At 46.1% G+C, this 16,477-nt stretch overlaps 2 protein-coding genes across 2 annotated transcripts in view; both read right to left on the bottom strand.

The window, feature by feature from the left end:
- LOC138965497 (receptor-type tyrosine-protein phosphatase epsilon-like) overlaps window positions 1-10,912 on the bottom strand; it is a 49,430-nt gene extending 38,518 nt beyond the window's left edge. The window contains exons 1-6 of the mRNA XM_070337671.1: window positions 10,746-10,912; window positions 10,037-10,172; window positions 8,993-9,016; window positions 7,105-7,224; window positions 4,889-4,988; window positions 4,316-4,389 (exon numbers count right to left, since the gene is read on the bottom strand). Of these exons, the coding sequence (XP_070193772.1) occupies window positions 4,316-4,389; window positions 4,889-4,988; window positions 7,105-7,224; window positions 8,993-9,016; window positions 10,037-10,172; window positions 10,746-10,909 (618 nt within the window). The 5' untranslated portion in view covers window positions 10,910-10,912. The remainder of the gene's footprint in view (window positions 1-4,315; window positions 4,390-4,888; window positions 4,989-7,104; window positions 7,225-8,992; window positions 9,017-10,036; window positions 10,173-10,745) is intronic.
- Window positions 10,913-11,004: 92 nt separating this feature from the next.
- LOC138965496 (uncharacterized) overlaps window positions 11,005-16,477 on the bottom strand; it is a 76,891-nt gene continuing 71,418 nt past the window's right edge. Inside the window, exons 19-22 of the mRNA XM_070337670.1 lie at window positions 16,334-16,410; window positions 15,204-15,240; window positions 14,129-14,226; window positions 11,005-11,990 (exon numbers count right to left, since the gene is read on the bottom strand). Of these exons, the coding sequence (XP_070193771.1) occupies window positions 11,685-11,990; window positions 14,129-14,226; window positions 15,204-15,240; window positions 16,334-16,410 (518 nt within the window). The 3' untranslated portion in view covers window positions 11,005-11,684. The remainder of the gene's footprint in view (window positions 11,991-14,128; window positions 14,227-15,203; window positions 15,241-16,333; window positions 16,411-16,477) is intronic.

Here is a 16,477-nt window from a genome sequence, read left to right as displayed (position 1 = left end):
TACCGGGACAGACACGACGTTGATGTACTTACCGGGACAGACACAGCGTTGATGTACTTACCGGGACATACACGACGTTGATGTAGGCTACTTACCGGGACAGACACAGCGTTGATGTACTTACCGGGACATACACAGCGTTGATGTACTTACCGGGACAGACACAGCGTTGATGTACTTACCGGGACAGACACAGCGTTGATGTACTTACCGGGACATACACGACGTTGATGTACTTACCGGGACATACACGACGTTGATGTACTTACCGGGACATACACGACGTTGATGTACTTACCGGGACAGACACAGCGTTGATGTACTTACCGGGACAGACACAGCGTTGATGTACTTACCGGGACAGACACGGCGTTGATGTACTTACCGGGACATACACGACGTTGATGTACTTACCGGGACAGACACAGCGTTGATGTACTTACCGGGACAGACACAGCGTTGACGTACTTACCGGGACATACACGACGTTGATGTACTTACCGGGACAGACACGGCGTTGATGTACTTACCGGGACAGACACAGCGTTGACGTACTTACCGGGACAGACACGGCGTTGATGTACTTACCGGGACAGACACAGCGTTGACGTACTTACCGGGACAGACACGGCGTTGATGTACTTACCGGGACATACACAGCGTTGATGTAGGCTACTTACCGGGACAGACACAGCGTTGATGTACTTACCGGGACAGACACAGCGTTGATGTACTTACCGGGACAGACACAGCGTTGACGTACTTACCGGGACAGACACGGCGTTGACGTACTTACCGAGACAGACACAGCGTTGATGTACTTACCGAGACAGACACAGCGTTGATGTACTTACCGGGACATACACAGCGTTGATGTACTTACCGGGACATACACAGCGTTGATGTACTTACCGGGACATACACGACGTTGATGTACTTACCGGGACAGACACAGCGTTGATGTACTTACCGGGACAGACACAGCGTTGATGTACTTACCGGGACAGACACAGCGTTGATGTACTTACCGGGACATACACGACGTTGATGTACTTACCGGGACAGACACGGCGTTGATGTACTTACCGGGACAGACACGGCGTTGATGTACTTACCGGGACATACACGGCGTTGATGTACTTACTGGGACAGACACGGCGTTGATGTACTTACCGGGACAGACACAGCGTTGATGTACTTACCGGGACAGACACAGCGTTGACGTACTTACCGGGACATACACGACGTTGATGTACTTACCGGGACAGACACGGCGTTGATGTACTTACCGGGACAGACACAGCGTTGATGTACTTACCGGGACAGACACAGCGTTGATGTACTTACCGGGACATACACGACGTTGATGTACTTACCGGGACAGACACGGCGTTGATGTACTTACCGGGACAGACACAGCGTTGACGTACTTACCGGGACAGACACGGCGTTGATGTACTTACCGGGACAGACACAGCGTTGACGTACTTACCGGGACAGACACGGCGTTGATGTACTTACCGGGACATACACAGCGTTGATGTAGGCTACTTACCGGGACAGACACAGCGTTGACGTACTTACCGGGACAGACACAGCGTTGATGTAATTACCGGGACATACACGACGTTGATGTAGGCTACTTACCGGGACAGACACAGCGTTGATGTACTTACCGGGACAGACACGGCGTTGTTGTACTTACCGGGACATACACGGCGTTGATGTACTTATCGGGACATACCCAGCGTTGATGTACTTACCGGGACATACACAGCGTTGATGTACTTACCGGGACATACACGGCGTTGATGTACTTACCGGGACATACACGGCGTTGATGTACTTACCGGGACATACACGGCGTTGATGTACTTACCGGGACAGACACAGCGTTGATGTACTTACCGGGACATACACGGCGTTGATGTACTTACCGGGACATACACGGCGTTGATGTACTTACCGGGACATACACAGCGTTGATGTACTTACCGGGACATACACGGCGTTGATGTACTTACCGGGACATACACGGCGTTGATGTACTTACCGAGACATACACGGCGTTGATGTACTTACCGAGACAGACACAGCGTTGATGTACTTACCGAGACAGACACAGCGTTGACGTACTTACCGGGACAGACACAGCGTTGATGTACTTACCGGGACAGACACAGCGTTGATGTACTTACCGGGACAGACACGGCGTTGATGTACTTACCGGGACATACACGGCGTTGATGTACTTACCGGGACAGACACAGCGTTGACGTACTTACCGGGACAGACACAGCGTTGACGTACTTACCGGGACATACACGGCGTTGATGTACTTACCGGGACAGACGCAGCGTTGATGTACTTACCGGGACATACACGGCGTTGATGTACATACCGGGACATACACAGCGTTGATGTACTTACCGGGACATACACAGCGTTGATGTACTTACCGGGACAGACACAGCGTTGATGTACTTACCGGGACATACACGGCGTTGATGTACTTACCGGGACATACACGACGTTGATGTACTTACCGGGACATACACGGCGTTGATGTACTTACCGGGACAGACACGGCGTTGATGTACTTACCGGGACAGACACAGCGTTGATTTACTTACCGGGACAGACACGGCGTTGATGTACTTATCGGGACATACACGGCGTTGATGTACTTACCGGGACAGACACGGCGTTGATGTACTTACTGGGACAGACACGGCGTTGATGTACTTACCGGGACATACACAGCGTTGATGTAATTACCGGGACATACACGGCGTTGATGTACTTACCGGGACATACACAGCGTTGATGTACTTACCGGGACATACACGGCGTTGATGTACTTACCGGGACATACACGACGTTGATGTACTTACCGGGACAGACACAGCGTTGATGTACTTACCGGGACATACACGGCGTTGATGTACTTACCGGGACATACACGGCGTTGATGTACTTACCGGGACAGACACAGCGTTGATTTACTTACCGGGACAGACACGGCGTTGATGTACTTATCGGGACATACACGGCGTTGATGTACTTACCGGGACAGACACGGCGTTGATGTACTTACTGGGACAGACACGGCGTTGATGTACTTACCGGGACATACACGGCGTTGATGTACTTACCGGGACATACACGGCGTTGATGTACTTACCGGGACATACACAGCGTTGATGTACTTACCGGGACATACGCAGCGTTGATGTAATTACCGGGACATACACGGCGTTGATGTACTGACCGGGACATACACAGCGTTGATGTACTTACCGGGACATACACGGCGTTGATGTACTTATCGGGACATACACGGCGTTGATGTACTTACCGGGACATACACGACGTTGATGTACTTACCGGGACATACACGGCGTTGATGTACTTACCGAGACAGACACGGCGTTGATGTACTTATCGGGACATACACAGCGTTGATGTACTTACCGGGACAGACACGGCGTTGATGTACTTACCGGGACATACACGACGTTGATGTACTTACCGGGACAGACACAGCGTTGATGTACTTACCGGGACAGACACGGCGTTGATGTACTTATCGGGACATACACGGCGTTGATGTACTTACCGGGACATACACGACGTTGATGTACTTACCGGGACAGACACAGCGTTGATGTACTTACCGGGACAGACACAGCGTTGATGTACTTACCGGGACATACACGACGTTGATGTACTTACCGGGACATACACGACGTTGATGTACTTACCGGGACATACACGACGTTGATGTACTTACCGGGACATACACGACGTTGATGTACTTACCGGGACTTACACGGCGTTGATGTACTTACCGGGACATACACGACGTTGATGTACTTACCGGGACATACACGGCGTTGATGTACTTACCGGGACATACACGACGTTGATGTACTTACCGGGACATACACGACGTTGATGTACTTACCGGGACAGACACGGCGTTGATGTACTTACCGGGACAGACACGGCGTTGATGTACTTACCGGGACATACACGGCGTTGATGTACTTACCGAGACAGACACGACGTTGATGTACTTACTGGGACAGACACGGCGTTGATGTACTTACCGGGACATACACGGCGTTGATGTACTTACCGGGACATACACGGCGTTGATGTACTTACCGGGACATACACAGCGTTGATGTACTTACCGGGACAGACACGGCGTTGATGTACTTACTGGGACAGACACGGCGTTGATGTACTTACCGGGACATACACAGCGTTGATGTACTTACCGGGACATACACGGCGTTGATGTACTTACCGGGACATACACGGCGTTGATGTACTGATTTCTGCCTGCCACGTGCACCGACAGGTACACCAGGTGGGCGTCGTCTGAAAAGAAATGTCAAGATTAACTTTGGTCGGATTCCTTGAAATAAGAGTTCACAGACATTGACAGAGAAACCTGTTAACAAAAGTTCCATCCGAAAAGGTATACACGTACCCTAAAATAAAACACACAGGCATTGAAGAGGGCATCTTTGTGCGCTCATAATACAGAATGTGACGAGTTCGTGTACATAATCTAAAGCACGTGCATCCATGCCTCCTTACTATGTGCAATTACAGTTACTGCCCCAATAGTCAGGAAACCAAGCAGTCATTCCACATTTTGAAACAAAGAACGAACCAAATACAAATATGTCTTTTCAAACAGGAGAGGACCTGTTCCGGTTAAGGAAACCTCTACTTTAAAGTGTTTAGAATGTTACCCAAGTTAGATCCGGCAAAAATAAGCTAGGCGAAGACCTGATTGGAAATAAAGAAACAAACGATTGCTAAAAGTATTTTAATTTTGATCAAGGGATCGGGCCAAGCAGTCTTGACTAACCTGCCATCACTGAAGAGTCTCTGTTCTTCGCTTGGTTCTCTGTCTGTTGAGCCATGGTGTAGGTCTGTTTGGACACGAACTTCTTCATCTCACACAGGCTCTGCAGAGAAGAAATAAACAACATCGTGTATAACAGATGACTTCTTTTCTATCAAAATATAAGGACGCCTAGACCGGCACGGTGGCCTAGTGGTAAGGCGTCCGCCCCGTGATCGGGAGGTCGTGGGTTCGAACCCCGGCCGGGTCATACCTAAGACTTTAAAATTGGCAATCTAGTGGTTGCTCCGCCTGGCGTCTGGCATTATGGGGTTAGTGCTAGGACTGGTTGGTCCGGTGTCAGAATAATGTGACTGGGTGAGACATGAAGCCTGTGCTGCGACTTCTGTCTTGTGTGTGGCGCACGTTATATGTCAAAGCAGCACCGCCCTGATATGGTCCTTCGTGGTCGGCTGGGCGTTAAGCAAACAAACAAACAAACAAACAAAATAAGGACGCCTTGTGCAAATCGTCCAATACCTTGTTTCCATGTCTACTTCCGATTTTATTTGTGACATCCCTCCCATAAATTCTAGACATTAACTTATTCATGCAATCCTCCCTTCTCCACCACAATGAAAAAGGTGAATATATATTTGTTTATGTCGCGTGTAACCATAACCATCTCATTTTCCAATACTTCCCGAACACTGTGAACTTTAAACAATACTTTCTTTTTCGTGGTGACCATCTTGAAAATGAACACAGTTCCGCCCGGGCTTTTGTATGACTGCTTTTAAATGACTGTGCTTTTACATGACTGTGCTTTTACATGACTGTGCTTTTACATGACTGGGCTTTTACATGACTGTGCTTTTACATGACTGTGCTTTTACAAGACTGTGCTTTTACATGACTGTGCTTTTACATGACTGTGCTTTTACATGACTGTGCTTTTACATGACTGTGCTTTTACATGACCGGGGCTTTTGTACGACTGTGCTTTTACATGACTGTGCTTTTACATGACTGTGCTTTTACATGACCGGGGCTTTTGTACGACTGTGCTTTTACATGACTGTGCTTTTACATGACTGTGCTTTTACATGACTGTGCTTTTACATGACTGGGCTTTTACATGACTGTGCTTTTACATGACTGTGCTTTTACAAGACCGGGGCTTGACAATAACACAAATACTGACAGCATCCGTGCACTCGGACACCTAACACAAATCTATTACCTGCACTCCGACACCTAACACAAATCTATTACCTGCACTCCGACACCTAACACAAATCTATTACCTGCACTCCGACACCTAACACAAATCTATTACCTGCACTCCGACACCTAACACAAATCTATTACCTGCACTCCGACACCTAACAGAAATCTATTACCTGCACTCCGACACCTAACACAAATCTATTACCTGCACTCCGACACCTAACAGAAATCTATTACCTGCACTCCGACACCTAACAGAAATCTATTACCTGCACTCCGACACCTAACAGAAATCTATTACCTGCACTCCGACACCTAACACAAATCTATTACCTGCACTCCGACACCTAACACAAATCTATTACCTGCACTCCGACACCTAACACAAATCTATTACCTGCACTCCGACACCTAACACAAATCTATTACCTGCACTCCGACACCTAACACAAATCTATTACCTGCACTCCGACACCTAACACAAATCTATTACCTGCACTCCGACACCTAACACAAATCTATTACCTGCACTCCGACACCTAACACAAATCTATTACCTGCACTCCGACACCTAACACAAATCTATTACCTGCACTCCGACACCTAACACAAATCTATTACCTGCACTCCGACACCTAACACAAATCTATTACCTGCACTCCGACACCTAACACAAATCTATTACCTGCACTCCGACACCTAACACAAATCTATTACCTGCAAGTTTTCTGCGCATAGTGGGACTTTACAAAAAGTGGTTTCGTAACTGATACCTGTATCTTTGTGCTAAATCAAAATGGAGCATCAATATCTCTAGGTGCTACCCTAAAACTTAACACATCTTCCATGGAGATTTAAAATGTAATCACTGACATGTGCGTGTACCTGACACCAAGCTGTGGGGCAGCACCCAGGACCTCGATACTGACAGCCAACTTTGCGAACATTACGGGCCAACGAATTTAGACACAATCATCATCGAACGCTGAAGAAGAAGAATGTGAGAGTACCTTAAACTCGCGGTCGATGCGGGAGTTGTCGGTCTTGGTGTTGACGGGCGTGGGGAAGACACGGTCCACATCCTCCACGCTGACACGCGCGTCTCTGCTGGTGTACGCTTCCAGGAGCACCTCGTGGAGGAACACGTACTGATCCTGTGGAACGAGGTACGGAAAATATAGATACGTGTGTTTCTTTATGTGTATAGGCCCATTGCAGAAACTCAAGTTAACAACAGCATTTCTACTCGGCGCGCGCGGTATGAGAATCACGGGTCGTAACTCTCTGGAATTGGTCATCCGCCGCCATGTTGGATGCCTTGCACGATCTCTGACAGTGCTTGAGCGTTGGGTGGCGACTCGACAAAAGTGAAAATGACACGTTGTGTGGCCAAAAACTGCAGTCAGCAGGCACAATTTAGGATCCCTAAAGTTGTTTACCATCAGGGTGACAACTGGAAGGAAGTTACTGAGCGGAGAAGACGATTATAACTGGTTACTTTTTTGCTGTGTGCAGTGCGCTAATCAACACTTGTCCATCGGTTGTGCCTTTAGAATGAACACTGTGATAGGATGCTTTGAAAATTATACTTTGCAGTAGTTACCTGAGCTGCATTGTACCTCATTTGCCTGTCTTGAGAGCTTTATCTTGTGAATTTTGGTGCACTGTCTGCATGGTAATTTGAGATAAAGAATAAATAAATGAATATAATAATGTATTCTTGCTTTACTTTTTACATTTAGTCAAGTTTTGACTAAATGTTTTAACGTAGAGGGGGGAATCGAGACGAGGGTCGTGGTGTATGTGCATGCGTGTGTGTGTGTGTGTGTGTGTGTGTGTGTGTGTGTGTGTGTGTGTCTGTCTGTGTGTGTGTGTAGAGCGATTCAGACTAAACTACTGGACCGATCTTTATGAAATTTGACATGAGAGTTCCTGGGTAAGAAATCCCCAGACGTTTTTTTCATTTTTTCGATAAATGTCTTTGATGACGTCATATCCGGCTTTTCGTGAAAGTTGAGGCGGCACTGTCACGCTCTCATTTGTCAACCAAATTGGTTGAAATTTTGGTCAAGTAATCTTCGACGAAGCCCGGACTTTGGTATTGCATTTCAGCTTGGTGGCTTAAAAATTAATTAATGACTTTGGTCATTAAAAATCTGAAAATTGTAAAAAAAAATAAACATTTATAAAACGATCCCAATTTACGTTCATCTTATTTTCCATCATTTGCTGATTCCAAAAACATATAAATATGTTATATTTGGATTAAAAACAAGCTCTGAAAATTAAATATCTAAAAATTATTATCAAAATTAAATTGTCGAAATCATTTTAAAAACACTTTCATCTTATTCCTTGTTGGTTCCTGATTCCAAAAACATATAGATATGATATGTTTGGATTAAAAACACGCTCAGAAAGTTAAAGCAAAGAGAGGTACAGAAAAGCGTGCTATCCTTCTTAGCGCAACTACTACCCCGCTCTTCTTGTCAATTTCACTGCCTTTGCCATGAGCGGTGGACTGACGATGCTACGAGTATACGGTCTTGCTGAAAAATGGCATTGCGTTCAGTTTCATTCTGTGAGTTCGACAGCTACTTGACTAAATGTTGTATTTTCGCCTTACGCGACTTGTTATGTTGTGCTGTTGTGTTAAAAAGGCAGATCCCCTTTGGACTCATGCATGCACAGTTTTCTTCATTTTGTCTGCATACACAGTGAAATACGCAAAAAGAACAAGAGTGCAATGAAGAAAACTAACAAAGACGGCATCCAATATGGCGGCGCGAAGAGAGTATGAGCGGAGTTGTGCCCCTTAGGGCTAAAGCTAGCCGATCCATTTGATAACGTCACGCCCAGTAAGAAGAATGAATTGGACCTATACGCTTCCAGGAGCACCTCGTGCAGGAACACGTACTGATCCTGTGAAAGAGGTACGGAAAAATATAGATACATGTGTTTATTTATGTGTATACGCTTCCGGGAGCACCACGTTCAGAAACACGTACTGATCCTGTGGAAAGAGGTACGGAAAAATATTGATAGATGTGTTTCTTTATGTTTATACGCTTCCCGTAGCGACTCATGCAGGAACACGTACTGAGCCTGCGGAAAGTGGTACGAGAAAATATTTAAAGACGAGTTTGCGCCTCCGGTGACACCTCATTCAGGAACACGAAATGATCCTCTTGAAAGACGTTGAAGAAATATTGAAAGACGCGTTTGCGCTTCCAGTAGCACCTCATTTAGAAACACGAACCGATCTTGTTGAAAAACGTTGGGAAAATATTGAAAGGCGTGTTTGTGCCTCCAGTAGCACCTCACTCGGGAACACGTTCTGATCCTGTGAAAAGAGGTACGGGAAGGCATTGATAGATGTGTTCCTAGCTTTCTGTTTACGCTTAGATTAGAAAATTATCGTCTGTGTATACATATACTTATCGTGTGGAAATTCCTAGGGGAAAATACTGAAAGACGAGTGTATCTTCCAAGGAACTCTACCAGTAGTATCTCGTACAGGCATGCGCACCAATCCTGTGTTCATAGAAAAGAGAAATTCGTATACAGAAATGACGTATACAGAAATGACGAATTCCGACAATAACTCGGGTTTGTATGTGTTGTGAAATATTGAATACCCTTGCGTTTTACTCGGAAACAAATTAACGCCCAATCACTAGCGAAGGGTGTGACGGAAATACGTAGACAGAAGAATGTGTGAAGTTATTTGTCAGAGGAAAAGCAAGGGTATTCACTCTTACACAATCTATACCAACCCGACGGAGTTATTTCCGAAATCGTCTATTGGAATACTGTTCCTCTCCAAAACCATGACCAGTGTAAGCAAGATCTAGACCCCAGTTTTCCAATTCATTAAAATACTACGTATCCACATGATACGCTTCAATGCACATTTTTCACACCGGTCGCTGTTTCACTCACGACGTTCTGTATCATGATGACTCTGTCCTCTCTCATCCGGGTCACGGTCTTGAGGACGTCCACCTGTTTCTGGGCCTTCAGTTCCTGCATCAGCATGTCCAGGGCGATGTACGTTCCGGTACGGCCCACCCCGGCACTGTGGGGTTAGAATACAAACACAAAGAAAACATGGTTTATTACTTTGGCATCATACATCTTTTGTTTGTCACACAGGAAAACAAACAAACGAAACCCCAAACAGCCAACCAACCAAACCACCAAATACAAAAAAAGCAAATGCTTACAAACGACTCGCCTTCGCTAGCCTCGCCCCTACCTACAAGACCCTGTTTTCTAAAAAAATTCTGTTCATAACCTCTGTACGTTTACCCCCATTTTAAAACCTGATTTTCTTTGGGTTTGCAGGTCTTAAAAGGAGGATTCCACTACCTATGACACCCCCCCCCCAAAAAAAAAAGAAGCAGTTCCAGCTTCATAAAATAATGTTTAAGAGAACTCCTTATGGGACCTGTATAAACTCCCAAAGGAAATGTTGTACAATTACTTACATGAGATCGCATGAAAAAGTTAAACTTTTTTTTAACTGCCAAAGAAGCAACATCAACACACTAGTTTATTCAACTGTGATCTCCTCTTTTGAGTATAAACTCGTTTTGGACAAACTACAGAATAAACTGTTTACTATTTGCCACAATGTATTGCAAGAGACCTGCAGTGGACGAGCAGAGGGCCGGAGCCAGGGTCAGTCCTGGCGCTGATGTAGCGCTGTAGGTTGACCAGGGCTAGGGCTGAGGGCACGCCGTGGTCAGGCCACACCACCATGTGGTACTGCGTCACCTGTCTCGGCGTGCTCGTCTGCAAACACACACACATACACACACACACACACACACACTCACACACACACACGCACACACACACACCGTCACACACACACACACCATAAACACGGTCTGTCAACTCATTCCGGCTATTTGGTTCTTACACCGGATGTTTCCGGTAATTCGTGTTGGCAGCGCACTTTCGCGATATTACAAAAACAAGAAAGCAGATTGATTGGGCTATGTGTGCAATGATTACCAATTTGCTGGTCGACCTCATCATTACACACGCGAGCCAAACGTGGCAACATTGCTTGATTGTTCCACATGTTCTTGTTGTTCTCGCTCTGTAATGAAAAGTGACCCGCCACGACTTACTGTGACGTATTTATTCGACCAATTAAGTGCTAATGGAGGCTGTATGAATGGAACAATTCGGTGTAGGAACCATACAGCCGGACTCGGTGAACACAGCCTGAGAAAACTGCACTTTCAAAGGTATCCCTGAGAAGAAAAGAACCGTTCACATTTTTTACGTGATACGCCGTAAATGTGAATAGCTTTGAAGAGCTGGCCGAGAACAAAACAGAGACAAAATCAATTCAGAATCAGCCTCGTATGATCCCCCGTGTTCTCGGGACAGCAAATAACAAACACAAACCAACTAATCCAATGAACCTGACTAGACCTGAAAAAACACGACAGGCTTTCCAAATCGCAACTAGTTTGACTTTGCATAATCATGATGCTTTTTTGTGTGCAAAAGGCACCAACGTACATAATGTCGCCAAAAACAAACAAAAAACCATTATGTCGCCCAGAATGATTTAATCTGAGCTCACTGGATCAGTCTTTGTGGAGACCTGACAATTACACATACACACAATCTGGGCTTCCTCTTCATCCCCTCTCAAATATTTACTGGATGTAAGAATATGATAGCAATAAACGATACTTGGGCATATGCAGCAAGGTATAAGGAAATCCCCCTTGAATTCACTTGCCTTATCTTTGCGCAGAAGAAAAGAGCGCACATAGAAGTCGGCTCTCAGCTGCACGTCAGCACCCTCCACGATGACGTCAGGATGGTCCATCCGTTCTCCTTTCTCCGGCCAGTAGCTGTGACACTTTACCTGAAACACACATGCACAAGCCATGGAAGAAGTTCACGTGAAGTCAACAATCTCATAAAAGACACAGGAGCCATTGAAGAAGTTCACGGGAAGTCAACAATCTCATAAAAGACACGAACCGTCACGGAAGTTCGATGGAAGTCAACAATCACCCGACGGAGACACACACGAGCCATCGAAGAAGTTCACGTGAAGTCAACAATCTCATAAAAGACACACGAACCGTCTAGGAAGTTCACGTGAAGTCAACAATCTCATAAAAGACACACGAACCGTCTAGGAAGTTCACATACAATCAACATCTCATAAAAGACACGAACCGTCTAGGAAGTTCACATACAATCAACATCTCATAAAAGACACGAACCGTCTAGGAAGTTCACATACAATCAACATCTCATAAAAGACACGAACCGTCTAGGAAGTTCACATACAATCAACATCTCATAAAAGACACACGAACCGTCTAGGAAGTTCACGTGAAGTCAACAATCTCATAAAAGACACACGAACCGTCTAGGAAGTTCACGTGAAGTCAACAATCTCATTAAAGACACACGAGCCATCGAAGAAGTTCACGTGAAGTCAACAATCTCATAAAAGACACACGAGCCATCGAAGAAGTTCACGTGAAGTCAACAATCTCATAAAAGACACACGAACCGTCTAGGAAGTTCACGTGAAGTCAACAATCTCATAAAAGACACACGAACCGTCTAGGAAGTTCACGTGAAGTCAACAATCTCATTAAAGACACACGAGCCGTCTAGGAAGTTCACGTGAAGTCAACAATCTCATAAAAGACACACGAACCGTCTAGGAAGTTCACGTGAAGTCAACAATCTCATAAAAGACACACGAACCGTGTAGGAAGTTCACGTGAAGTCAACAATCTCATAAAAGACACACGAGCTATCGAAGAAGTTCACGTGAAGTCAACAATCTCATTAAAGACACACGAACCGTCACGGAAGTTCACATACAAGTCAACAATCTCATAAAAGACACACGAACCGTCTAGGAAGTGTCGCGATATAAGCTTGAATGGTTGAAAACGACGTTAAACACCAAATAAAGAAAGAAAGAAAGAAAGAAAAGTCTAGGAAGTTCACATACAATCAACAATCTCATAAAAGACACACAAGCCATTGAAGAAGTTCACGTGAAGTCAACAATCTCATAAAAGACACACAAGCCATTGAAGAAGTTCACGTGAAGTCAACAATCTCATACTAGCCCGGCGGATGTTCTACTCGTCCCTGGCGATCGGCCATCCCTGTTTAAGGCCATCCCTGGTTAAGGCCATCCCTGTTTAAGGCCATCCCTGGTTAAGGCCATCCCTGGTTAAGGCCATCCCTGGTTAAGGCCATCCCTGGTTAAGGCCATCCCTGGTTAAGGCCATCCCTGGTTAAGGCCATCCCTGTTTAAGGCCATCCCTGGTTAAGGCCATCCCTGGTTAAGGCCATCCCTGGTTAAGGCCATCCCTGTTTAAGGCCATCCCTGGTTAAGGCCATCCCTGTTTAAGGCCATCCTTGTTTAAGGCCATCCCTGGTTAAGGCCATCCCTGGTTAAGGCCATCCCTGTTTAAGGCCATCCCTGGTTAAGGCCCTCCCTGGTTAAGGCCATCCCTGTTTAAGGCCATCCCTGGTTAAGGCCATCCCTGTTTAAGGCCATCCCTGGTTAAGGCCATCCCTGGTTAAGGCCATCCCTGTTTAAGGCCATCCCTGGTTAAGGCCATCCCTGGTTAAGGCCATCCCTGGTTAAGGCCATCCCTGTTTAAGGCCATCCCTGGTTAAGGCCATCCCTGTTTAAGGCCATCCCTGGTTAAGGCCATCCCTGGTTAAGGCCATCCCTGGTTAAGGCCATCCCTGGTTAAGGCCATCCCTGGTTAAGGCCATCCCTGGTTAAGGCCATCCCTGTTTAAGGCCATCCCTGTTTAAGGCCATCCCTGTTTAAGGCCATCCCTGGTTAAGGCCATCCCTGTTTAAGGCCATCCCTGTTTAAGGCCCTCCCTGGTTAAGGCCATCCCTGTTTAAGGCCATCCCTGGTTAAGGCCATCCCTGTTTAAGGCCATCCCTGGTTAAGGCCATCCCTGGTTAAGGCCATCCCTGTTTAATGTGCTTTACTCCTTATCTTACCTTCTCCTTCTCCTGCAGGTTGGTGAGCATGACGATCTGTGTGACGTTCTCCTGCCACACCAGTCGCCACAAGTCACCCACGGTGTGCGAAAGCGGGCCTGTAAAACACGGAGGGCGCACTACAGGTAATCTTGAGATAATCTCTGTACGTTAAAAGTAGCCGAGTTTTACCTTTGCATGAACACGAGCAAATGACCTGCCTGAACTCGTTAAACCATTGCAATTTGCTCTCTGTGACCCCCCCCCCCCCCCTCTATCTCTGCCTATGAGAAAGTGTGTCCAAAACCACAGTCAAAGCTCCTCCAAGCCTAGCCTCTTTGCACTTCGTACAGAAGGCACACGACGCCCCAAGGGTACTCTGATTGTACTATTCTTGTTTAAAGTTGGCTATACTCGTCATTGTGGGGCTTTTAATCAGTAAACATGCATTCCTCAGTACAAACAATTGTTCATTCATGCTTGATTATTCACTGTTGGTAAAAATAGTACATGATTTGTAGTGATAACTATGGGTAGTAACATGTGATTGTACTATTAGCCAATGAAGCGAATGAAAAGATCAATCAATCAATCAATGACGCTTATATCGCGCATATTCCGTGGGTACAGTTCTAGGCGCTCTGCAGTGATGCCGTGTGAGATGAAATTTTATACGGCCAGTAGATTGCAGCCATTTCGGCGCATATTTACCTTTCACGGCCTACTATTCCAAGTCACACGGGTATAGGTAGACAATTATTAACTGTGCCTAAGCAATTTTGCCAGGAAAGACCCTGTTGTCAATCGTGGGATCTTTAACGTGCACACCCAATGTAGTGTACACGGGGGGAGGGTTCGGACACCGAAGAGAGTCTGCACACAAAGTTGACTCTGAAATAAATTTCCGCCGAACCTGGGATCGAACTCACGCTGACAGCGGCCAACTGAATACAAATCCAGCGCGCTACCAACTGAGCTATATCCCCGCCATCCGAAGATGGTCTCATCGGATGTAAAAGCCTGGGCAGATTTACAGTAGAGTGCCGAACGTTTACACGGGAGGGGCTGTTCCCTCCCTGCGTACGATGTCCCCTACCTTGAGTTGCGATGTAGGCTTGCTCGTCATGGAGATTCTGTAGCCAAACAAATTGCAAAAATCAGTACAAAAAAACTACCCTTACACTGGTGCAATTCTGTAAGACATGTTACATAGCCACTGGTGAATTAACAGAGAGAAAAATAAAGAACAAGAGGCGAAGCCTTCAAGGCTCACGTAAGAAATCGACAAACAGACACACAGACTCACAGACACACATACACACACACACTCACACACACACACATACACACACATACACACACACACACACACACACACACACACACATATACACACACACACACACACACACAGTAAGCATAGGTGAAACTGTGCAAGAAAGCGAGACACTAGATCTGCCAACTAGTCTCGGCCCGCTCACAATAACAATGACCGAGACTTTCAGTAATTCCTTCGCGTGACGTCTAACCCTCTTATATTACGAATGTGACGTCTTCAAATGTTAAAGTTTCTATCACACACGTCAAACACTTTTGACCGAGACGTAATCTTCTTATGCGAGCTTTATCCATAGACTCGGAAATGTTAAAGTTTCTATCACACACACACACACGCACGCACGCACGCACAGACAGACAAAAGTTAGCATCGCATAGGCTACACTTACGTGAGCCAACAACGGTCATATAGGTTTTTGCATCCATGGGAGGTAATCGGAACCGACCAAACAGACTGAGCCAGTAGCGCGACATATGTCGTGACAACCAGGTGACAGTATACGTACAGTAGCGCGACATATGTCGCGACAGCCAGCCTAAGGGTATAGATAACAAACAACAACGAAAAGCCACTTGAAAAATAACACACACACACACACACACACACACACACACACACACACACACACACACACACACACACACACACACACACACACACCATACGCACGCACATATCTTATGAAAGAAGGCCGTTTTGAAAAATATAAACCTCCGTAAATGCGTTTGATCTAATTTGCAAAGAGAGAGAGAGAGAGAGAGAGAGAGAGAGAGAGAGAGAGAGAGAGAGAGAGAGAGAGAGAGAGACACACACACACACACACACACACACACACACACACACACACACACACACACACACACACACACACTGTGACACACACTGACCCTGATGTAGCTGGCGTTGATGTAGTCTGAGGAAGGGTCGTCAGCGAGTGGCGTGAGAATGACACGGGTGTGGTCATCTGAGGTAAAATCAGAAAAAGTATAATTAATCATTGACTTGGATCTCTGCTTCTTCGAGGGCCACAA

This window comes from Littorina saxatilis, linkage group LG4 (genome assembly GCF_037325665.1).
Source record: "Littorina saxatilis isolate snail1 linkage group LG4, US_GU_Lsax_2.0, whole genome shotgun sequence".
In the NCBI taxonomy this organism is placed as follows: domain Eukaryota; kingdom Metazoa; phylum Mollusca; class Gastropoda; order Littorinimorpha; family Littorinidae; genus Littorina; species Littorina saxatilis.
This window is presented reverse-complemented; position numbering and strand designations above follow the sequence as displayed.